The sequence below is a fragment of the Cryptomeria japonica genome, chromosome 8 (genome assembly GCF_030272615.1).
Source record: "Cryptomeria japonica chromosome 8, Sugi_1.0, whole genome shotgun sequence".
In the NCBI taxonomy this organism is placed as follows: Eukaryota; Viridiplantae; Streptophyta; class Pinopsida; order Cupressales; family Cupressaceae; genus Cryptomeria; species Cryptomeria japonica.
The window spans coordinates 385,688,710-385,714,703 of NC_081412.1; the positions used below are offsets into that span (position 1 = coordinate 385,688,710).

General features: G+C 39.5%; 1 protein-coding gene across 5 annotated transcripts in view; it reads right to left on the reverse strand.

Moving 5' to 3' along the window:
* The window catches only part of LOC131066852 (uncharacterized), a 150,132-nt gene that overhangs the window by 94,878 nt on the left and 29,260 nt on the right, over positions 1-25,994 (reverse strand). For 4 of the 5 annotated variants that reach the window (XM_058001724.2, XM_058001722.2, XM_058001721.2 and 1 more), the window contains 2 exons: positions 6,838-6,921; positions 5,069-5,149 (listed from right to left, as the gene is read on the reverse strand). In XM_058001724.2, coding sequence (XP_057857707.2) covers positions 5,069-5,149; positions 6,838-6,921 — 165 coding nt within the window. The remainder of the gene's footprint in view (positions 1-5,068; positions 5,150-6,837; positions 6,922-25,994) is intronic. The other variant, XM_058001725.2, reaches the window with a different exon arrangement.

A 25,994-nucleotide genomic window follows, 5' to 3' on the forward strand; every position in this document is an offset into this window, starting at 1 on the left:
CTCTCCAACTAAGCATCTCAACAAATTTCCTAAGCTCATGTTTACTACCTCTATTTGTCCATCAATCTGTGGGTCAAAAGTAGAACTGAATTTAAAATCTATCTTCATCTTGTTCCAAAGTGTCCTCAAAAAATAACCAACAAACTTAGTGTCTTTGTCTAAAACTATGCTCTTAGGTAATCCATGTAATCTCACCACTTCCTTGAAAAATAAGTCAGCTACATGCACTGCATCTGATGTCTTCTTACAAGGTATGAAATGAGCCATCTTCGGGAATCTATCCACCACCACAAATATAGAATCATTTCCTCTCTGTCTTAGGCAATCCAAGTATGAAATCCATGCTTATATCCTCCCAAGGTCTCTTCGGTATTGTCAAAGGTGTATACAATCCCACATTCTGACTACTACCTTTTGCAACTTGACAAACTCTACAACTCTGCACAAATTTCCTAACATCCTTATGAATTTGAGGCCAAAAGTAATGTTCACTCACCAACGCCATTGTTTTGTCAACACCAAAGTGTCCGGCTAATCCTCCACTATGCTTCTCCTTTATCAGATTCTCCCTCATAGAACTCTTAGGTATGCACAACTGAACTCCTCTAAATAACATCCCATCCTGAATGAAAAAATATAGCCACTGACTTCTATCTACCATAATCGATGCTCTACATGCTTTCCAAGGCTCTGCAAAATCCGGGTCATCATCATATAAAGTCTTCAACTCTTCAAAGCCTAATACTATCACTCTCATCTCTGTCAGCAAATTTCTTCTTCTACTCAATGCATCAGCAACTTTGTTTGACTTTCCACTCTTATGCTTCAACATAAAGGTGTAACTCTGCAAAAATTCTACCCATCTCATATGTCTCTAATTCAACTTACTCTGACTGTTCAAATACTGCAAGGCTTGACGATCAGTGTACAACACAAATTCCTTAGGCAACAGGTAATGTCTCCACTTCTTCAAGGATTGAATTATGGCATAAAATTCCTGATCATACACCGAATATCGCTTTCTTGCATCATTTAACTTCTTACTGAAATAAGCTATTGCTCTCCCTTCTTGACTTAACACAACTCCAATTGCATTCCCACTTGCATCACAGTCCACTTGAAAGACTTTGTTGAAATCCGGTAAAGCTAACACAAGTTACTCAGTCATTTTTTGCTTCAGCAATTCAAAACTCTTATTTGCTCTAGTTGTCCACTTGAATTCTTTCCTATCTCCTCTCATTGTTTCAGTCATATGGCTACAAACTGAACTAAAATTTTTGATAAACTTCTAGTAGAAACTAGCTAATCCATGAAATGATCTTACCTCTCCAATGCTTTCCGGTGTAGGCCATTCAACAATTGCCCTTACCTTCTTAGGGTCCATCTTCAATCCATCCGCAGATATTACGAATCCCAAATAGACCAACTCTTCCTTCATGAAAGTACACTTCTTATGATTTATCAGTAACTTCTCCTCACTGAACCTCTGCAAAACTTGTCTTAAATGCAACAGATGCTCCTCTTTTGTCTTACTAAAAATCAAAATGTCATCCAAATATACAATAACAAACTTACCCAAGAATTTCTTCAATACCTCATTCATCAACCTCATGAAAGTACTTGGTGCATTACTCAACCCAAAAGGCATCACCAACCATTCATACCATCCTTCATTTGTCTTGAATGTTGTCTTCCAATCATCTCCTTCTCTGTTTCTAATCTGATGCTATCCACTCTTCAAGTCTATCTTTGTGTAATATTTGTCTGTACTCAAGCAATCCATTATGTCATCCATCCTAGGAAAAGGAAATCGGTACTTCACTATGATCTTGTTTATTGCTCTGGAATCGGTACACATACTCCATTCTCCATTCTTCTTAGGTGCTAACACTGTTGGTACTTCACAAGAACTCAAACTTTCTCTGATCAAACCTTTCTTCAACAATTCCTGCACTTGTCTATTCAACTCTTCATTCTCTGTCGATGTCAACCGGTGTGCAACTTTGTTAGGCAAACTAGCTTTGGGAATCAGGTCCATGCAATGACTAATACTCCTCACAAATGGTAATCCATCAGGCACATTATCTGAAATGATGTCTCTGTATTCTGTCAGCAACTCCTTTATCTCCTTCGGTTGTTCTTCATACTCCGAGTTCTCAGTCTTCTTAAAAACTAAGGAAAAACACACATTCTCATGTCTCATTCCATCTAGGAACTTCCTTCCATCCACTAAACAGATTCTAGCATTCGTACAGACTTCACTCTTCAGGGGCTCCTCCAAGGGTAACAAGGTTTATTTCATCCCGTTTGCCACAATAGTGTATATGTTCTTCCTTCCATCATATATTGCCTGTCTATCGAACTGCCAAGGTCTTCCCAACAAAAGGTGACAAATATCCATAGGCATAATATCACACAAAACTTCATCATGATAATTTCCAATTTTCAATTTCACCAAGCATTGCTCACTTACTAACAACTTATGATCATCCTGAATCCAAGCTATTTGGTAAGGCTTAGGGTGTTTCAATCTTTCAATCTTCAATTTATTCACCATTTCTTCTGAAACAAGATTATCCGAACTACAACTATCAATGACTACTTTACAACACTTACTGAATACCTGACATCTGGTCTTGAACAAATTTCTCCTCTGCAAGGGCTCTTCATCTTCTCCAGTATGACACAAAGCTCTCTTCATCATCAGCAGTTCTCCATCTTTTGGTTTGTTAGCTGATCCGGTGTGGCTTTCTTCCACCAATGTTGTTCTCCCAATGTTCTATGTTTTCTTACATTCGAAAGCATGATGTCCTTCTCTTCCACACTTAAAAGCAAGTCCCTCTAAACACTCTCTTATCTTGTCTTCTATTGTCTTTTCCAAAAATTTCATTCCAATAACCATCAGGTTCTCTTCTCCAGTAGAAATTTTTGTCATCTTTCCGGTATGGACTACCATCTTTGCTTACTTCTTTGTCCTTGTTCTGATCTGCACAGGTTCCTCTTCCTCCGGAAAATCCTCTGCCTCCTTGAAATCTTCCTCCCAAAAACCTTCGTCCTCTACCTCTCTGTCTCTGCTCATGTCTTTTGTTCAACTTCTCTTCTGCTTTCAAGGCATATTGGTAAGCTTCTTCAACACTCTGCAACTTGATCAAACTGAGTTCATCTTGTATAGACATCCACAATCCTCAAATATCTCACAACTTGCTCAACCTCATCATCGACATGTCTGGATCTGATATTCAACTTGTAGAATGCTTTGATATACTCCTTCACACTTGATTCTTTCTACTTCAAGTTCTGCAACTTCCGGAACAGATTTACTTAGTAATTAGCTAGCATAAACTTCGATTTTAACTTGGCAACCATCCGCTCCCATGATTTTATCTTCTCTTTACCTCTTCTCTGTCTATCACCCTGCAAATGTTCCCACCAAAGAGATGCATGACCTTTCAACCGGGTACAAGCATATTTCACCTTTCTTTCTTTTGCGATGTTCTCAAAATCAAAATACTTCTCCATCTTCGAGATCCAATCCATTAATTCATCTGAATCCAACTTTCCATCATACTCTGGTGGGGTAAAATGTGGTTTCGTGTTCGCCCTACTCAAAACCTTCAAGAACCTCTCTTCTTCTAGATCAATCACCGGTGGATTTTCTATTTGTTCTGTCGGTGCTTCTTCTTCATCTTCACTCACATCATCAATATGTCGACCTCTTCTCTGGGCTGTCTCAACAGCTTCTAACCCGGCTGCAATTCCTCTCAACATTTCCATCACAGCAGGGTCTGCATTCCCACGTGCTCCACCATTCCTATTTCCTCTTTGCGCCATCTTCAGTCCAATCCTCTGGAGCTGTAGGTCGGATCCACAATCCGCCACCCCACAACAAAATCTTCAAGACAACGCAATCTCCGGAACAGAATCTCACTCTGATACCACTTGGTACAGTCACGGTTATGAGGGACCTCAATGAGATCTATCTGAACCGTGCAGCAAGAGTAAACACAACGAAAGCAAGACAAGATGATGGAGGCAATGCAAAACTGAATGAATTAGATCATGAAAATTGCTTACAAATGACCGGTAACATTCGGGCTACAAGATTCAGTTCACTGGTCTACTACATACATGCTCAATTACAGAATCGGTCAACTCTGGACCTCTAAATCCTAAGGTATATCTTCTATATTTGCTGGAATGATTTCTAATGCTCAATTACAATGATTTAAATGATTCGGGGAGATTTGGTCGGCCCAAGAGGGATCAAACAACGATGAACATGATGAAACGTGAAAGACCACCAAGTCGGCCTCCACCAAAGAGAATCCTCCAGAAAATCCAAAGGATGAAGTGCGGATCAAAGGGAAGGTCGGCCACACGCCAAGGAATATTGGAATCAACGGACTAAAGCTCTGCAAGCTATGGAAAGGATCCGCAAGATTCACCAATAGCGAATAGGTCCGAGCGATTCTGGGGTTTTAAGCTAGAAAATTGTCTCGGAATCTAGAAGCGATAACTTGCCGGAAAATGATCCAAACGTCCCACAATTTTGGGAAAAAGAAGATGATCATATCCACAAGCAAAATCCAGCTCTGCAAGATCCGGTGAGAAAATGCAAGAAAGTGCAAAAAGAAATGCTGAAACTGCAAAACAGGAACAAACTGAAAAAGAAATGTTTTTGGTCGATGCAAGATTGCCAAGAACCAGGGATGCTCCTACATCATTAATAATAGTTGCTTTAAGATTGAAATAAGAAGGGATCTTTGACTGTACAACATAAGACTTAACAAAGAAAGGAATACATATTAGTTTGCCTAAAAAGTAAGCTCCATAAATCAGTTTGATTATATGAAGCAATGTCCAATTGGGTGTAAAGTATAAATTTTCCCGTGTTTCAATTTCCACAGAAACAGCACCGAGATAATCCTTGATTATAAGTAATCTAGCATCACATTCTTATAAGACATTCTGATTCCACAAAAAGACACAACCAACCAACCATTTACAGCAACTTTCGTTGTAACATATTAACATACCTTTGATATCTATAAGAAAAAGGATGAAATACCTTGCATTGCCAATATATATAAATTTGATCAAAATGACATCAGTAAAAGGTTCACATTCTTCCTCATCCAATAGCCTGTACCTGCACAAATGCAACTGGGCATTTTGAGATAAGTGTCCACAAGAAGCTTCATGTTCTACCTTGAAAGATTAAGGAAACATTTGAACGAGTGTAAATTAGAATGTGGTAATAAGAAGTGTAATGAAAATGTTGACGCATATCTGCATACATAATGAGGGGTTGCACAAAGGATCAAAGCAATAAATTGACATAAACCATAGCCACAACAATAATAAAACATTTAGAAAATGTTTTAAGAAGAAAGAAAGATATCATACAAACGTCCATAAGCAACCAAAGTAGGTCAAGGGGACTCAAAATTACATCCAGCTACAATAGGACTATACTAAGGTAAAAAGAGCCCTGGGAAACGAAGAAAAAATAACAAGTGCAAGAGCAGAAGAGAGGAATTTCTGAACAGGCTATAAAAAAATTTGTTGTTTTTATCCTGTTCATGGTAGATTTCCTGCAAGTGAGCTACATTTCATTATCGATATGATTTATCTGCTCCAAACAATAATGGATTTTTAATTAAAAGAATATAATTACACAAAATTTTAAAATGTCTTTTCACTGAAGTATGTGTAACTTGAGATGAAATATTACTGGAACTGGCTTATGTTATAAAAATCTGCAGATGGTTAAATCCACTTAAATATTCCATCTGTTGCAGACTTGGTTCAGCTCTTTATTTTTGATTTTTTAGTGTTTCAGATACATTATACTTGTATATTTAACTGGAAAACCAAAATTACCAAAAGACTCAACATCACATTAACAATTACATGAATTTTCAAAGCAGCAATATATCTGGTTAGATTCAAGTGCTTTACAAGGTTCATAGACATGGATGTATTAGACATTGCATTAAAAGTGTTCCATGTATAATTACTATCTGCGATAATTTACAAAGAGTTGCAACTAGCACTGTGGACAAAAATATAGTAGAACTTGGCCTAAAGCTCATATACTTTGTCAGAGACTCAGTTGAACTATTCTGATTTTTACAAGCAAAACATCTTGGGAAGCTGGTAATAGTCAATTATCCTCATTATTGTCTTGTCTGTTCAGCATATTGAATGTATAGAATTTTACAAGATTTATCATTCAACTGAAATGAATTAGACTACACAAATAAAGCTGCTTCCATAATGAATATATTCAGGTCTAGATAATACAGGCAATGGAGATATCTTATTCAAGAAGAAACAAGACTAAAAGGATATATTCAATAGGTTTTTACTATAAAATTGGTTAAGAAGAAATGAAGCCTTCTAAAGTTTATATAAAGTAGCAGAGAAAACTCCCAAAAATCATATGATTTTTTAAATAGTATTTTTCTATATATTAGAAAATAAGGTACAAAATCTAAGATACATAAACTTTTAGCTCAATGAACAATCAAACAGAAGTTCTATGCCCAGAATTTTCTTCATTTATGAAGAATTACAATTAAATCAGGAGACAAATCAAACAGGAGTTCTATGCCCAAATTTTCTTCATTTATGAAAATATTACATGTAAAGAAGGAACCAAAATAACAGTTTGATAATATGTACACAATATTTAACTCTCTATGGATGTGTCTCACTGAAAGATTGAAAAAACTAATTTATCCCAGGATGTCATTTACAACATAAAGCCCTCCAAGAAGTTATTCTTCCAGATATCATCATAAAAATCATTGCAATAATGAAAAAAAAACCTACTCTTCAATAGGTCCATAGAGCCCAAACAATTTTATAAGTTCATCAACACATCCCAATGCCGGAACATTTCTGACTATTAAATATCTGCACATACCAAGTTTCAAACACATTTATGACATGCATAAGATTGAAATCAAATAAAGAATGAGTTCAAAAGCTTACAATTGACAAACATAGATTCAAAAGCCAAATACAACTTGCATTGAAACAAAGAGTGAATTCAATAACATTGAATAAAATTAGAAAAGTACAAATTGGATACTTGAAACACACGATTGCAATAAGAGAAAGAATGAATTCAAAACTCAAATACAACACAGAAATTTGATAGACATCCAAGAAAAAGAGAACAAATTGTAAATCATCTGTTTGAGAATTACATTGCTACTATAAACTGAAATGGAGCATTGTGGGTTTCAGAACTGGCAGGCAACATTAGGTTTAATCTTTAGGTACTGTGCCGTAAGAAGATAAATGCATGTAGACCTAGAGAATACTCAAAGGAAAAAATCTGTAAAGTAAATGACAACTCAAACCAGAGGAGATTTCCAATCTTATATATAGAATCACAATCAGAAGTTATCGAGTAAGACAACAGATATAATGACTGCATGAGCTTTTCAAAGCATCATCAAGATCAGTCATTCACCATTAGAGACTTCACCGTGCCTCCCCTTTAATTGTGTTTCTAAGCATTCATGCATGAAAAGCTATGTATTGTGTATTTCTATTAGAGCACTGTTAGTCATTCATATGAAAAACATTTCACCAGTAGTTTTTCATACTAACATTGCAGTATCATTCAAGAAATGAATGTTTCTTTTGAAGCACTTAAAACAATGCCAATAACAGTAGATCTTGCTCCAAATATCTAGCCAAACATTTCATAGTTTTTCATACGATATGTGTTTCATATGATTTTTCCATGCCCAAAAGTTTTCAACAACAATTTTTTCAGATCACACTTCAAAGGCTTAAAGCCTTAAGCATTTGCCATAGAGACAAACCTAGAAAACACCAAGAAATGCAACTAGCAGACTCTTAAAGCAGTTCTTATGGCCACAAAATATAAATTATATTGATGTGTTTGGTAGTATTGTACAATATGGCTTTAATGCCAAAAAAAATAAAAATTAAGGATTTCAAATGGGAGCCACAACCAATTTTAAGCCACAAACATTTAGTGCAAATACTTTAAAAGAAAAGAAGGAACTACCTTTTCATAATAATTTAACACCCCAACAACTGATTAAGAATATTTCGAAGTATACCCAGCACTACAACCACAATATATGGATATTATTCAACAATTAGAACTAGATCCTCAGTTGATGTTAAGATTCACGTGGCAAACTCTAGTGCTTAAGTACAACAATATAAATTATTAATGTTCTCCCAGCTCTAGCAGCAGCTACTCACTTGAAAGTATACTCAACCTCCACAATGGGTTACTTAGGATTCTTGCAGACATATGAGGGAGTCAAGCGAAATTTCGTATAGAACAGTCTAAAGTAGCATATCAAAACCTTTGTGCCAAAGTTGAAGTGTCACAACACAACAAAGTGGAAATAGTAAAACCTCTATGATCTTTATACCCCTTTCTATTCTAGACACTTCCATTGATTTCACTGTGGAGCTTCCTAAGTCTGGTGGTAAACAAGTCATATAGGAAATTTTTGACCATTTGAAGGGGTATGCTCATTTTTACACCCCAACGATAATGATGCAATACTTCTTGGACACAGTCTTCAACCTTCATGGTATGTTGCCTTCTCAAGCAACTTCCGAAAGGAATTATTTAAGTTGGAAGGCACTCATTTGAACTTCAGTAAAGCATGTCATCCTCAGATATATGGCAAAACAGAGGTAGTCAATGCTTTGAAACTTGTATTGTTTTCTATCAAAGCTAAAAGGGCAAAAGGTCAGGTGGTTGCCCCTAGCAAAGAAGTAGTACAGTAGTGCTTATCACAATGCATCCATGATGACCTCATATGAGGCCTTACATGGTCAATGCCAACCTTCTTTGGCTTCATATGTTCCAGGTCACTACCAAGTTCTTGCAATTGGTAATTACCAATTGCAAAGGCAAAAGATTCTTAAGTTCCTTGTTGTCACAAAAGCTTGCACCCTTGCTAAGCTATCAACTCAGCAACCTTGTGAAACATGGAAACAACCCCGAAGTGTGGGACCTTGAGCAAGGAGGTTGAATCTCTGGAGACGGTCGACTTCCTTCTCAATCCAAGTGCAGGTGTTGAACCAAGTCAACACTCCAAATTCTACTTCTAAACCTATCCTAATAGCTTGCGGAGGAAAAGGGAAGAAAGGAATGCTAAAATGAAAGGAGGTGATGCACCAAGATAAAAGATGTTTCTCTCCCTACCCAGAAATGACACGGAGAATCAATTGAAACTCCCTAGAGATGCACAAACTTCAGTTGCATGAATGAGCCCAAACACATATATGGAGGTTAGAAATTGTTGAGTGTCAAAAGGGGAGAAGGTTTACCACAAATCGCACCCAGAACATGTTAACGCAGCATACACATGAGAGAAAGCCACCAACATACACTTACAATGAAGGTAAGAACACATACACAACATGCATAAGTTGAAGGAAGACAAGATAAGTACAAGTCTTCAAGAGACGTGAAAGAGCATAGAATAGCTCAAGCCAACAAGGAGAGAACCCTTTACAATGAGGCTTAACTGCCTTTATATACAAAACTGCTCACAGAGAAGAGACCATTGGTCAAGGAAGAGAAGCCTTGACCCTTGTGTGTCAGTCAGGGAATGCAAGGAAGTGCATGTACTTGACATGGTGTACATGCAAGCAACCTGGCCATACCCTAACAAGGCAATCCCAAGAAGAAAAGAACTTCTAGAAGGTGGATTGCCTGACATTCCAAAGTCAGAGCATGCAAGCATGACATGAAAGTCAACAAGTAATAATGAATAAGCATGGCCTTGTACTCCACCTGACGGAAATCCTGCAAAAATCATTGAATGTGCCCCTGTAGCTCCATGAAATAAAGTGTACAAGTCACAAGAGTTGGTGGAGCATTGAGGCTTTGAGTGTTGATCACGCCATCTGGAAGTGTTGCAAGTCGTCGGAAGTTGGAAGACGGGAACTTAGGAATTTTGGGATTCCGGGGAAGGGAAGACTTAGGAACTTAGGATTTTAGGATTTCGAGATTCCGAGGAAGGCAAGATTTAAGAACTTGGGGATTTCGGGATTCTGGGGAAGGAAGGACTTAGGAACTTGGGGATTCTGGGATTCCAGGGAAGGGAAGACTTAGGAACTTGGGATTTCGGGATTACGGGAAAGGAAAACTTAGGAACTTGGGGATTTCGGAATTCCGGAATTCCAAGGAAGGGAAGACTTCGGAACTTGGGATTTCGGTATTCCGGGGAAGGGAAGACTTAGGAACTTGGGATTTCGGTATTCCGGGGAAGGGAAGACTTAGGAACTTGGAATTTCTGGATTCCGAGATTCCGGGGAAGGGAAGACTTAGGAACTTGAGATTTCAGGATTTTGGGATTCCGAGGAAGGGAAGACTTAGGAACTTTTCCTTCTGACAAGACAACACTTCAACACTTCACGCCTCCATTGGTTTTCTCCTTGATCAACTAGGGCAGCGCCAGTCGATGGAACATATCTCTAATCGATTCTCACTGATGGACCAAGGGTGTCATAAAATGATAACATTTTGGCAACCTCTGGGGGATGCTTGCCTACTAAGCATGAAATCCAAAAGCCTTAGGTATCCATTGGGCACTAAGTCATTGAAAGAACCCAGAACACGTGCCTACCATCACTTGGAGGGAAACTGGAAACTAGAAAACACACCCTCTTAAGGAGAATGTAGCAGGTGCAAAAGCACTTATGAAAGCAAAACAACCTCTAATCTAATATTTACATAGTCATCAAGATCCTCTTTAGAAACAGGGCTTGAGATGAATCCCATTCACTAAGATTGGAAGAACTTCGCCATCAAGCTTGGAGAGATGAAATGTGTTGGCCTCCTTGCAAGTAGTGATGACATACGAACCACTACAGATAGCATCAAATTTGGAGTGTCGCCCGACTTTGGCTCTGTCTGCATCCCACTTGAGAACAAGATATCCCTTTTTGAAGACCCTATTAGTAGCTTTTTTGTCGAAACCTCTCTTGACCTATTCTTGATGAGTCTCAAGCGTATGCATTGCCTGACCTCTAACCTCTTCCAGGTCCATTAGCTCAGCTAGCCTTACTATCATGGCATCATTTTCTGTCAATTCTAGCTGATGTGCTAGTTCAAGAGAGGGTAACTCTAGAGAATTTGGGAGTCTTGCTTCTTTCCCATACACTAGCATGAAAGGGGAGTTACCGATCGCCCTCTTGAGTGTGATCCTGTCAGCCCATAAGGTTGTCCTCAACTTAGCATGCCATGACCTCCGGTTGTCTTCAATCGTCCTTTTGATTATCCTGATGAGGTTCTTGTTGGAAGATTCAACTAAGCCATTAGCCTGAGGGTAATAATTGGATGACGTCTTCAAGTATACACCATGTTTAACGGCCCAAGAACTGATTTGGGTTCCAACGAATGCCTTGGCATTATCTAATATGATGGTGGAGGGGACACTGAATCTTGTCACAATTCCATCAAGGAATTCCAACACTGAGACTTCCGTGGCATCCTTTAATGGAACTGCCTCTGTCCCCCTAGTGAAGTAGTCTGTTGCGGCCAAAATCCACTTGTGGCCAGCACTAGAAGGTGGATTTATCATGCCAATGAAGTCTAAACCCCTTTGTGCGAATGGTTGAGATGGTTGATGTGCTCGGATAGGGTGGAGAGGTAGGGCAGCTAGCCTTTTCTTTCCAGAGAAGAAAGCACATTTCTTGCAATTCTCCACCCATCTATGTGAATCACTGAATAAGGATGGCCAGTAATAACCAGCCCTCATTATTTTGATAGTTGTAGTCCTTGCAGAGAAGTGGCCCCCTGAAGAGCCATCATGAAATTCTTCTAACAATCTGCTGACTTGATTTTACTCGATACATCTTAACAAGACTCCATTAGAGTCTCTTCAGAAAAGGGTGCCATCCACTAAGACATAGGGGATGGACTACAACCTGAAATGCCTTCTTTTGGTCCTGTCTAGATCTTGGGGGTATCTACCTTCCATTAAGAAGGTGGTCATGTCACTTACCCAATTGAACTGAGTGTCGTTGCTAGTTGGTTGATCCTCTTGTAACACAAGGGCGACCTCTGAAGTAGTCTCAGAGGATGAAACAAGCTATTCACATAGGCCCCTACCTCTTACAAGTCTGGTGATCTTGATGTTGATGTCGTATTCCATGACCTTGGTTATCCACCCATCCCTCTTCTCGTCAATGTCCTTGTTTAGAAGGAACTCTTTGACACTTGCATGTGGAACTAAGAGTTGGATCTTGTTGTTAGACAACATGTGTCTAAGCTTTTTCAATGCTCTTACAACAGTGAGGACTTGCTTCTCTACATAGCTATACCTAAGTTCGTAATCTTTTAATCCCTCGCTAAATAAGGCAATAGGTTACTCCAAATTATCATTGTTCAGTTGTGTTGGGACAGCTGAGATGCTAGATTCTCCTCTGAAGGTATAGAGGATAAAATCCCTTTCATAGTTAGGATTGACAAGAGTAGGGGCTTGAGCAATTGGTTGTTTAATTTCTTTAAAACCGACCCTCCCTTCCTTGGTCCAACTGAAAACCAAAATTTTCTTCAATATGGAGGTGAGGGGTTTTACCATGGTGGCAAGGTTGGGAATGAATCTCCTCACAAAGTTGATCCTACCAAGGAAACTCTACAATCCTTTCTTGTGACTAGGGAGTGGGAGAGAAAGAATAGCCTCCATTCGCTATGGATCAATGGCCAAGCCATCTTTGGATACAATGTGTCCTAGCAATCTTCCTTGATCAGTAGCAAATACACACTTGCTTGGGTTCAAGGACACACCATATTCCCTGCATTTCATGAGTACCTGCTCAAGATGACCAAGATGGTCAGATGCATGCTTTGAATAAACAGTTATATCATCAAGGTATATAAGCACAAACTTTGTTAATACACCCCTGAAAGCCATGTCCATTGCTCTTTGAAATGTGGCACCTGCATTGGTTAGCCCAAAAGGCATCTTACAATAAGCATAGGTACCCCACTTATCAGTAAATGCAGTCTTATATTGGTCTGATTCTTGGACTAAAATCTGATTGTAGCCTGAATACCCATCCAGGAATGAAAATCTTTCTGAGCCATTGACCTTCTGGAGAATTTGCTCCGTGGAGGGAAGGGGATAACGATCCTTAAGGGAGGCTCCGTTGAGGTCCCTAAAGTCTACACATAGTCTAATTTCCCCATTCTTCTTCCTTACGGGGACAAGGTTGGCCACCCAAGAGGAGTGTTTGATAGGGAGGATGATATTGGCTTTTATGAGCTTGGTTGACTCCTTCCTCATTAGTGGCTCAATATTGGGGTTTATTGGCTTGTAATCACCCTTCTTTGCAAACAAGTTTATCTTCTTCTTCGGTTGATCATCTGAGTTGAAAATGCCTTCCAAGGTAGCTAGACCTTTAGGCAACATGTTGGAGTTGAGCTGCATGATATGATCTCCATACTAGTCTTGCAATATAGACCGATTCTTAGCAGAAAATTTTGCTTCATTTTGCAAGAAATTGACAATCTGCTAATCACTTTCAAATACTTGCCAATTTGCTTGATTGTCTGGGACAACAGGCCTCACAACAAGCCTGATGTGTTGTTCCTCCTTGCTTGCAACATGCGCTGGTGCGTCAAACTGAGCACCAACTACTGCAAGCCTATCAACATGCTTGTTCTGACTCCTAGGAACGCTTTGGATGTTGAAGGCCTCGAATCCTTCAATCAAATCCCAAACCCTGTGTTTGTATGATTTGAGTAGATTGTTCTTTGTTATGCTTTGAGATCTGATATGATTAACAACCAACTCACTATCCCCAAATACTTGCAAAGATTTGATCTTCCTTTTTTGCACAAGTTGGAGGCCTTGGATCAAGGCTTCATACTCAGCCACATTATTGGTGCAATCGAAATGAAGCCTAAAAGAGAAGAAATATTTCTCCTGCTCAAATGAAAAAAGCATCACACCAGCACTTGCACCGTTTCTGTTTCTTGAGCCATCAAAAAAATGCTCCATAACCCCTCTAGATCCTCCTGTGTCTTAATGAAGTTAGGAATAGGTGTATCCTCCTCATGAATACAATAGGTACCAAGTCCAGTCTCTTCAGTCTCAGCTAATGGATCAAACTGAAAAGCATTGGCCCATTCGTCTAGAAAACAATCAAGGACCTCCTGCAAAAGAGTAGCAGGTTCACGGACAATACACTCCTCCCCCTCTTCGCGCAAAGTGCAATTCATGTTTATAGGGCTGGGCGTGTAGGGCTCAATGTGGTTTTGTGCAATGGGCTCTGCCCTTATGGTAACCTTCGTACCATACCTTGTTCGAAATAGCATGTGGGACCAATCAGAAGACAGGTATCCACTTATCTTGGCAGTGAAGTCTCTAGACAAACAAATGGCGAAGAAGGCAAGGAGGTCAATGACTGATATGTTTTGTAAGACAATGCAACCAAAGCATGTGTGCAAGGCTAACTTAAAATTTTTAACCACCCCTACTATCTTAATAGAAGTGTCATCCAATTGAACAACCCCCTTAGTCACAGGTTCATATGCTATGCCAAGAAGATCAGCTACCTTCTTTGGCATGACTGAGCTACTAGCTCCTAAATCTATCATGCAGTTGTGAACTATGTTATCTCCTATGATTAAAGAGAGATAGAAGGGGGAAGGCTTGCTGATCTTGCTTGAATCTTCTTCCTCCTTGGGTTGTACCAAACTGGTGGAGACTGCCTTCTTGCTAACTGCTGCCCCATCACTTGACTAGTTGATGTCCTTCAATGCCTCCTTGAGAAAATCCCTTTGAGATGGGATGGAAAGGGCCTCCCACATAGTGACATTGAGATTGGCCTTCTTCATTTGGTCAACTATATTGAAAGGAACACCAACTGATTTTGGAGGCCCCCATGAAGCTATAAGGTCTACCTTTGTTCTTTGGACAACTTGGGCCTCCTCTTGCCTCATGCTCCCTTGCGTGGTATTTTGACTTGTATCCTAGACAACTAGTTTGGGTGTTGGAGCTTGGGTTGATGTTGAAGGTGAGCCAACTTCCATCACTCTCTTCTTTGACCTTGTATATTGTAGCATAGTCTCACCATTTGTCTAGTTGATACCACATAATTCTGCCTCTTGTCAATTGACAAAAGTAGAATCTCCTTGTAAATGAGCCTGATTGCCAACACTAGGCTGATTTGGGTCATGTTGTCATTTTATGACACCCTTGGTCCATCAGTGAGAACCGATCAGAGATATATTCCATGGACCAGCGCTGCCCAGTTGATCAATGAGAAAAGCAGTGAAATCATGGTTTGAAGTGTTGCCTTGTCGGAAGTTCCTTGGCCCTCTCTTTCTCTTCTCCGGAACTCCGGAACCCCGAGGTTCCAAGTTTCTTTGCCTTAGCCTCTTTCTTTCCTGCTCCGAAACTCCAAGTTTCCGAGGTTCCCTTCCTTCCCTTAGCTTTTCTTCTGTTCTCCTCCCCCGGAACTCCGGAACCCCCAGGTTCCCAAGTTCCTTATCCTTCAACCCCAGAACTCCGGAACCCCCAGGTTCCCAAGTTCCTTGTCCCTCGACCCCGAAACTCCGGAACCCCCAAATTCCCAAGTTCCTTGTCCTTCTACCCCGGAACTCTGGAACCCCCAAGTTCCGAAGTTCCTAGTCTCGGAACCCCTGAACTCCTGAACCCCCAGGTTCCGAAGTTCCTAAGTCTTCTACCCGGAACTCCGGAACCCCCAGGTTCCCAAGTTCCTTGTCCAACTACGGTGACCCCGGTCCCCGAAGTTCTCCAACTACGGTGACCCCGGTCCCCGAAGTTCCTTGTCCAACTACGGTGACCCTAGTCTCCGAAGTTCCCCAACTACGGTGACCCTGGTCTCCGAAGCTCCCAACTCCGGAACCCCCAGGTTCCGAAGTTCCTAGTTCCTCAACCCCGGAACTCCGAAACCCCCAGGTTCCAAAGTTCCTAAGTCTTCAACCCCGGAACTCCGAAACCCCCAGGTTCCGAAGTTCCTAGTTCCTCAACCCCGGAACTCCGAAACCCCTAGGTTTTGAAGTTCCTAAGTCTTCTACCTCGGAACTCCGGAACCCCCAGGTTCCCAAGTTCCTTGTCCAACTACGAAGACCTCGGCCCCCGAAGTTCCCCAACTACAGTGACCCAGGTCTCCGAAGTTCCCCTTCTCTCTTTGACCCTTTCCCTCTCTATCCTGGAACTCCGAAAACCAGAGGTTTTGAAGTTCCTTCCCCTTTTGCCTTCTCTCCCTAGTTCCTCCGGAACTCCGGAACCTCGAGGTTCCAAAGTTCCTTTCCTAGCCCTCCTTTCTCCTATCTCGGAACTCCGAAACCCCGAGGTTCCGAAGTTCCTTGCTCCTTCCCTTGTCTTCCTCACTTCGAGAGTCCGGTCTCCAAAGTCTTCCAAGCCTACTTCCGACATGCAACGCTTCCGGATGGCGTGATCGACACTCAAGGCTTTAAATGCTCCGACAGTTTTGGTGACTTTGCACTTTTTTTGTGGAGCCACAGGGGTGCATTTAATGTTTTTGGCAGGATTTCCATCAAGGGAGGTATGGGGCCATGCTGGGTGACTTATGTCATGTCTGACTTTGGAAGGTTAGTCAATCCACCTTCTCAGGATTGCCCTTTGTGGGTATGGCTAGGTTGCTTGCATGTACAAGTCAAGTGCATGCACTTCCCTGCACTTCCAGACTGACATGCAGAGGTCATGATCACCATTGTAACCCATTTTTCTATATAAGGTTGTTAAGCCTCATTGTAAAGGATTCTCTCCCTGTTGCCTTGAGCTTTGTTATGCTCTTCTCTTCTCTTGAAGACTTGTAATCTTTGCATTTCTGCAACTGTAAGATTGGCGTTTGGCCTGATGATTAATTGAAGAACACTATTCTTGCCTTCTTTCAACCTATGTATGTTGTGTATGCTTTCTTACCTTCATCATAGGTGCATGTTGTGGCTCTTTCTCTTCATATATGTTGTGTTAACTGGTTTTCTGAGTGTGACTTGTGGGAATCCTTCTCCCCTCTTGGCATTCAGTGGATTCTAACCTTCATCTATGCATTGGGGTTACTCATATAACTGAAAGTTGTGCATCTTCAGGGTGTTTCAGTTAATTACTTGTGTCATTTAGGTAGGGAGAGGAACTATCTCTTCTTCGTGCATCACCTCCCTTGTTTCAAGCAATTTCTCTCTTCTCTTTTCCTCTGCAAGTTGTTAGGGCAGGCTTAGGAATTAGCTTTGAAGTGTTGAGTTGGTTCAACACCTGCACCTAGACAGAGAAGGATGTCGGCCTTCTCCGGAGATTCAACCCCCTTGCGCAAGGTCCCACACTTTGGGGTTGTTTCCATGTTTCACAAGGTTGTTGAGTTGATTGCTCAGCAAGGGTGCAAGCTTTTGTGATAACAGGTCATATTGCTGACCAGAGGTGGTTGGCTCATTCTGCACTACTAGAGCTTGGGCAAACTCTCCATTTTGGCATGCACCTTGGTTGTGTAGTTGATTGCATGGTTGACACCAATCTTGCTCTTGGGGGAGATTATTTTGCATTGGAACTATTGCTTTTGAGTTACTTGTAGTTGTGGGGTTCACACTATTCAAGGGTCTGGCATTACTCCATTGGTTTTGCCCTTGAAAGGGTGGCCTATTCTGCTAATAATTTTGACTTTGTGCTTGATAAGGCCCGGTATGCTGAGTTTGTTGTCTCTTTAGTGTCACCAACTCATTGCCAAAGTTTTGCAATAGAGTCTTGACTTCATGGAGCTCATTTGAGGATGAAGAGGATGTGGATGGCTGACTTGTGGGTGCCATGGGGATAGGGGCCAAGGTGGGTTGTTGAGTAGGAGCTTCTGGGAAGAGAGGCATTGGCAGCCTCGGAGCTATCTTCCCAGCCTGTATCAAACAATTTTCTGCCCTTATGGCTTTGTCATATGCATCCGATAGAGAGGTTCCACCCATTGATTGTAGAATGACAGCTATATCACTGTTGAGAGCTCTCAGATAATACAAGAAGGCATGAATGGGAGATGGCTTCACTAGAGCAGGGATTCTATTCCATACCTTTTGGAATTTGAAATTGAAGTCTCCTATGAACTCATGAGGTGCCCTCTTAATAGTGATCAACTGCTCAACAAGTGATAGGTGATCACTTTTATCTTCGAAATGGTTACACAACTTCTCCCCTAATTCATCCATTTGTGAATGGAGTTAGGTGGCAACCCTCTATACCACTGCAAAGCTTTTCCTTTCAAGGATGTGGCTAAGAGCCTGACAACAACATCATCTTCAGTGACATTATGGATGGAGCAGACGTTTGCAATGTCTTGAATGTGCTCTATGGGGGTAGTAGTTTCACCAGTGAAGTATTGTATACTCTTTAACGCAGCCACTGGTATATCATTCCATTGGGTCAAAATAAGAGGACTCCCCCCATTGAAGGTAACAAAAACTTGATTTTTGGCCATGTGAAACAATGGTCTATTGATATGAGTGGTGGGAGCCCTAGACCGTAATGGTATTGTAAATGGAGGGGTAGAACAAGACCTAGGTGATGGAGTGTTTACAATCTTGACACCCCTAACTAGTGACAATGAAGGTCTACCTCTCCGCCTTCTAGAACTTGAAGATGAGAGTTCTACAAATTGGAAACTACCTCTAGAAGACGCCCTAGTATGAATTTTGGGCATGAAATCAGCAAATGGTCATAAACAAGAAACTGGACTTGTGAGCAGAGTCGCCAAGTGCTTGAAAGATGACTGCCTCTAAAAGTTGAGACACTAAGAAGAACACTGGATCATTAGCATGTAAGTTGAAAATCTGTCCCACCGAGCATGCCAAAAACTGTTGTCACAAAAGCTTGCACCCTTGCTGAGCTATCAACTCAACAACCTTGTGAAACATGGAAACAACCCCAAAGTGTGGGACCTTGCGCAAGGGGGTTGAATCTACGGAGAAGGTTGGCTTCCTTCTCAATCTAGGTGCAAGTGTTGAACCAAGTCAACACTCCAAATTCTAATTCTAAACCTATCCTAACAACTTGCAGAGGAAAAGGGAAGAAAGGAATGCTAAAATGAAAGGAGGTGATAGATCAAGATAAGAGATGTTTCTCTCCCCACCCAAAAATGACACAAAGAATCAATTGAAACACCTCAAAGATGCACAAACTTCAATTGCATGAATGACCCCAAACACATATATGGAGATTAGAAATTGCTCAGAGTCAAAAGGGGAGAAGGTTTCCCACAAATCGCACCCAGAACAGGTTAACATAGCATACACGTGAGAGAAAGCCACCAACATACACTTACATTGAAGGTAAGAATACGTACACAACATGCATAAATTGAAGGAAGGCAAGAATGATGATTTCAATTCATTATAAGGCCAATGGCCCAAACTTACAGTTGTAGAAATGAAAGATAATTACAATCTTCAAGAGAAGTGAAAGAGCATAGAATAGCTCAAGCCAACAAGGAGAGAACCCTTTACAATGAGGCTTAACAGCCTTTATATACAAAACTGGTCGCAGAGAAGAGACCATTGGTCAAGAAAGAGAAGCCTTGACCCTTGTGTGTGCAGAGGAATGTTAGTCAGGGAATGTAGGGAAGTGCATGTACCTGACATGGTGTACATGCAAGCAACCTGGCCATACCCTGACAAGGCAATCCCAAGAAGAAAAGGACTTCTAGAAGGTGGATTGGCTAACATTCCAAAGTCAGAGCATGCAAGCATGACATGAAAGTCAACAAGTAACAATGAATAAGCATGGCCGTGTACTCCACCTGACGGAAGTCCTGCAAAAATCATTTAATGCGCCCTGTAGCTCCATGAAATAAAGTGTACAAGTCGCAAGAGTTGGTGGAGCATTGAGGCTTTGAGTGTTGATCACGCCATCTGGAAGTGTTGCAAGTCTTCGGAAGTCGAAAGATTAGGAACTTGGGGATTTCGAGATTTCGGGATTTCAGGATTTCGAGGAAGGGAAGACTTAGGAACTTGGGGATTTCGAGATTCCAGAATTCCGAGGAAGGGAAGACTTAGGAACTTGGGATTTTGGGATTCCACGAGGAAGGGAAGACTTAGGAACTTGGGGATTTCAGGATTCCGGGGAAGGGAAGACTTAGGAACTTAGGATTCCGAGATTCCAGGGAAGGGAAGACTTAAAAACTTCGGATTTCGGGATTCCAAGATTCCAGGGAAGGGAAGACTTGGGAACTTGGAGATTTCGGGATTCCGGGGAAGGGAAGACTTAGGAACTTGGGATTTTGGGATTCTGGGATTCCGAGGAAGGGAAGACTTAGGAACTTGGGATTTCGGGATTCTGCGTTCCGGGGAAGGGAAGACTTAGGAACTTTTCCTTCTGACAAGACAACACTTAAACACGTCACGCCTCCATTGGTTTTCTCCTTGATCAACTGGGGCAGCGCTAGTCCATGGAACATACCTCTAATCGGTTCTCACTAATGGACCAAGGGTGTCATAAAATGACAACAGTCCTTAAGGAGAATTTGCAGCAGGCATAAAACCATATGAACCAGCAAAAAAACAACACATGTCAGAGCATAGCTTTGAGGTCAAAGACCTGCTTTTTCTACAACTACAACCTTAAAAATTGTCCTCATTGAGAAATAAATTTGGTCATAAGTTGGGTCCAAAGTTTTATGGTCCTTGTTAGATGGTGAAGCAAATTGGGGAGGTGGCATACAAACTAGCACTTCCAGCCTCTTCAAAGATCCACCCAATCATCCATGTCTCCTATGTCGGAAGATTTATTGGGGAAGCCATGTGGATATAGACACATCTTGCAGCTTAGGACAAGGAGAGATTATCTCTTTCGAACTGAAGGCAATATTAGACAAGTGGGCAAGGCAAATTCACAATTGAGTTATCAAGGAGATTTTGATGCAGCAAAAAGTAATGTAGCCCGAATATGCAATGTGGATGCCAGCAACCATTCTATCAAAGTTCCCTCATATCAATCTTTGAGGTCAGAGTGTTTTTTGAAAGGGAAGGAAATGTTAGTGTAATGTCCCCACTCTGAAATAGAATTTAATAACAAATAATAATAATAATAAAATTAAAATATAAATTAAAACATAAAATAATATAACTAATAATACTTAAATTTTAGTTTAAGTTAATGAATGGTCAAAAGGCATGAAATAATAAGTTGTGACTCCACCAAATATGAGGTATAAAAGGGAGAAGAGAACTCATTCGAAGGGGGGATAATTTGGAAATCAGAAGCAGATCTGATTGAGAAAGGTTGTGCCCTTTCAAAAGGCAGAAATAATGAAGAGTTGCACTCTTTCAAAGGGTGCCAATAGTGGCCAAAGGGCATACATGATGTAATATCCCCACTTTGATATATAGTTTAATAATAACAAAATTAAAATCCAAAAGAATAAAAATAAAATTAAAATTAAAAAATAAAAGAATATAATTAAATATAATTAAAATTTAATTAAGTTAATGAATGGTCAAAAGACATGGAAAGAAAAGTTGTGACTTCTTCAAACATGAGATATAAAAGGAAGAAGAGAAACTCATTTGAGAGGGGATGATTTGGGAATTGGAAGTGCAGATCTGATCATGAAAGGTTGTGTCTCTTTCAAAGGGCAGATATAATGAAGAGTTGCACTCTTTCAAAAGGTGCTAATGGTGAAAGGGTGTGTCTCTTGCCAAAGGGCATACATGATGAAGAGGTGTGACCTCTCCCTCAAAAGGAATCAAAAGCATCCAGTGACATCACCATCGATCAGATCAGATCAGAACTGTTATTAGGTTACAGGTTGTAACATCCTTGTAATTGGTGGTATGTATGGGGATGTGCTTAATATATGAAGCCTGATAATGTTCTTATGCAGATTTTAATAGTAATATTAATATAGACTGCGATATGTATGACAGTCATACTTAATTAAATATGCATTCATAGTACATAAAAGATTTATATAGACTTATATAGTACAGAATAAGGATAATAGGTTTATATATGATAACAATATTAGCAAGATTTATAATAGCTTGATATACAAACATATATACTTGAAATAATATCAATAAGATTATATATATACATAAAGAACGAATTATAAATATTATGGATGATTATAAATAAATTACTTTGATTATTTATGTGTGTCTTATCTCATAATCAATCAAAGGAATGATTGGAGGAATTGCAGTTTACCGATTCTCCCAAGCTAAGTAGGCCACCCCAAGGGATGGAATTGTCATAGTGGGAAGTTCCTGCCTCTTGAGGGCCAAGAGATGAGTTGTCATAGTGGGACACTATGTGCTCTTGGGCTTAGTTGGGTTGAGCAGTTTACTGGCGCTCTCTCGAGACTTTCCTACCAAACTAAACTGTGATTGGTTATAGGTAGAAAGACATGATTATCATTCTTTGTAATATATGTGCTATTAATCCATGTATTTATTCATCAATTTGTAAGTTTATTGAATGACTAGATTAAGTCACTCTCATAATTTGAAAAAAATGATAAACTATGTTGTGGAATTACTAATTTAGGACAAAATTCAGGTAATCCCTAGCTAGGGACAGTAGAATTGGTATCAAAGCCTTGATCCTGCCATCATGCAGGGTAAAGATGAATCAATGAATCATTCTAGTCAATAAGAAGGAATCTAACAATACGTGTATTCAGGTGTTTGCATATATTCATGTGTATGCTTTGTGTTTTCATGTGTATGCTCTGTGTTTGATGTGTTTCCGACATGTTTATTCCATGTGTGTTTCCAAAGCCATTTCATATTGGAAATCATTTTGTGGTGATCTATAGTGATTTAATATGGAAGATAAGTGACCCCATATTAAGATGTGATTAGTCGTAGAAGGATATTGGATTACCATTGTTAAAGATGGGAACATGATCAGCTTGCAATGATTACACATGGAGGAATAATGTAAAGAGTGAATTCATATGTCTTCACAGACTACAGCTTTATTGAAGTAGTGTAATGCACATATAAAAGAAGATTCATGAAGAGCATATGAGATATAATTAATATGCAAACATTAAAGAAGATAAAGGATACAAAGAAATCTGAAGTAAACTAAAGATTTTATAAAAGGTATTTCCAAAGAAGAATAGGGTGATGGAGAACATTTTGAACACTCCATTATCATTGCTTGAGGACAAGCAATCTTAGGTAGGGTGGACTGTAATATCCCCACTTTGAAATATAATTTAATATAATAAAATTAAAATCCAAAAGAATAAAAAATAAAATTAAAATATAAAAGAATATAATTAAATATAATTAAAATTTTAATTAAGTTAAAGAATGGTCAAAAGACATGGAATGAAAAGTTGCGACTTCCTCAAACATGGATATAAAAGGGAGGAGAAACTCATTTGAGAGGGGATAATTTGGGAATTGGAAGTGCAGATCTGATTAAAATAAGAAGTGCAGATCTGATCATGAAAGGTTATGTCCCTTTCAAAGGGCAGATATAATGAAGAGTTGCACTCTTTCAAAAGGTGCTAATGGTGAAAGGGTGTGTCTCTTTCCAAAGAGCATACATGATGAAGAGGTGTGACCTCTCCCTCACATTGAGAGATATAAAGGAATCAAAAGCATCCAGTGACATCACCATCGATCAGATCAGAACTGTTATTAAGTTGCAGGCAATAACATCCTTGTAATTGGTGGTATGTATGGGGATGTGCTTAATATGCATACTTAATATATGAAGCCTGATAATGTTCTTATGCAAAATTTAATAGTAATATTAATATAGACTGCAATATGTATGACATTCATAATTAAATATGCATTTATAGTACATAAAAGATTTATATAGTACAGAATAAGGATAATAGGTTTATATATGATAACGATGTTAGCAAGATTTATAATAGCTTGATATACAAACATATATACTTGAAATATTATCAATAAGATTTTTTTTTTATATATATATATAACGAATTATAAATATTATGGATAAGATTATAAATAAATTACTTTAATTATTTATATATGTGTGTATGTCTTATCTCGTGATCAATCAAAGGAATGAATGGAGGAAGTAAATTAGGGAATTGCAGTTTACCAGTTCTCCCAAGCTAAGTAGGCCACCCAAAGGGAAGGAATTGTCATAGTGGGCCGTTCCTGCCTCTTTTGAGGGCCAAGAGGTGAGTTGTCATAGTGGGACGTTGTGCGCTCTTGGGCTTAGTTGGGTTGAGCAATTTACAGGCGCCTTCTCGAGGCATTCCAACCAAACTAAACTATGATTGGTTATAGGTAGAAAGACATGATTATCATTCTTTGTAATATATGTGCTATTAATCCATGTATTTATTTGTCAATTTGTAAATTTATTGAATGACTAGATCAAATCACTCTCATAATTTGAAAAAAAAGATAAACTATATTGTGGAATTACTAATTTAGGACAAAATTCAGGTAATCCCTAGTTGAGGACATTACACATGATGAAGAGGTGTGAACCCTCCCTCACATTGAGAGATATAAATGAAAGGAATCAAAAGCATCTAGTGGGGTCACCATCGATCAGATCAGATCAGAACTGTTATTAAGTTACAGGCAGTAACACCCTTATTCTTGGTGGTATGCATGGGTACTGTCATGTCCCAGTCATGATGCAAGTCAACCTTGATCATTTTGGGAACTGTCTTACAACGTAAGACTTCACAATTTCCCTCAGATATCGGTCCTAGATATGACATCTTCAAACTAGGTGGATAGGAGGTAATTATACATAATGATCAATGTTTATTAACGGCAGTTTCATTAATAATGAAATATGATTGAGGGGGTGAAATGGAAGGATTAACTAATTAGTTAAGAGGAGGCACCGATCAGCAAAGGACCCTTCCTTAACAACTCAAGACATCCATAAGGAAAGGGAGTGACTCATCGACTCCCAAAGAGGAGATATAAAGATCAACCCAGCAATCAAAAGGGGGATAAATAGACCCGAGTCTTTAAGGGAAAATACGCTGGTAAATCTACATTCAGATCGGGATAAAATAACAGAATAAAAGGCGGAATACTTCACAAAAACAGAAGCAATAAAGGGGCAGCAAAAGCTGTGAGAATTTTCCATTATCTCCTTTAACAGACATAGGCCAATCTGGTACATTTCCTTGTTATGAAGAGCATCTGATCTTTAGAGTAATCAACTATAGTTAAAGATCAATAATACATTTCTGTGATTATTAGAACATGGCTGCCCGTAATTGTAATGAGTAAAGATAGAAGGCTCTCTATAATTTATATATGTATCCAATCATGGTAAGAGAAGGGAGGAATACTAGATAAGGGGAACGGTGTTGAGTATCTCTATGATTGGCAGGGTCCACATGAGGCCAAAGGGGGACGAAGGTGCTCTGCCTTTGGGCTTAGGCGGGTTAGACTTAGGGCACCCTATTGGGGTAGATCCTTATCCTCTCTACCATGGTGATGGATGGAAATCATATGAGTGGGAGAAGGTAGCTTGATTGAGGGGGAACAGATGTAAAGACACCCTATCAAGCTACCCATCTTAGCTTGCTATGATTGAGATTCATTAGTTAGTTAAGTAACCTTGTAATCAATTAGTAAGTTATGATCTATATCTCTACATATACAGTTGTTTGTAACTATAAATTGCTTTACGTTTCATCATAATCAGTCATTCTTTACTTTATGCACCATAATCAGTCATTCCTTACTTTATCATCATAGTTAGTTATTTGTAATTATTATTCACTTATATAATATAATTTGTAGATTATTTCCTGTGATGTCCCCAAACTGAACCTCATCAAGTATTGTTGATATTGAGAAAGCTCCTTGTATTATCTTTATAAATGATAATGAGCAAAATATTGTTTAAGACGATGAAGGGTGTAATAGCCTTTAAGGAACAATGCTTATATGAAAGTAATGGTTGAGTTCATCAAAGGATAGTTGCCACATTACGATTTCTAGATTGTGATCCATCATAACCATATCAGGA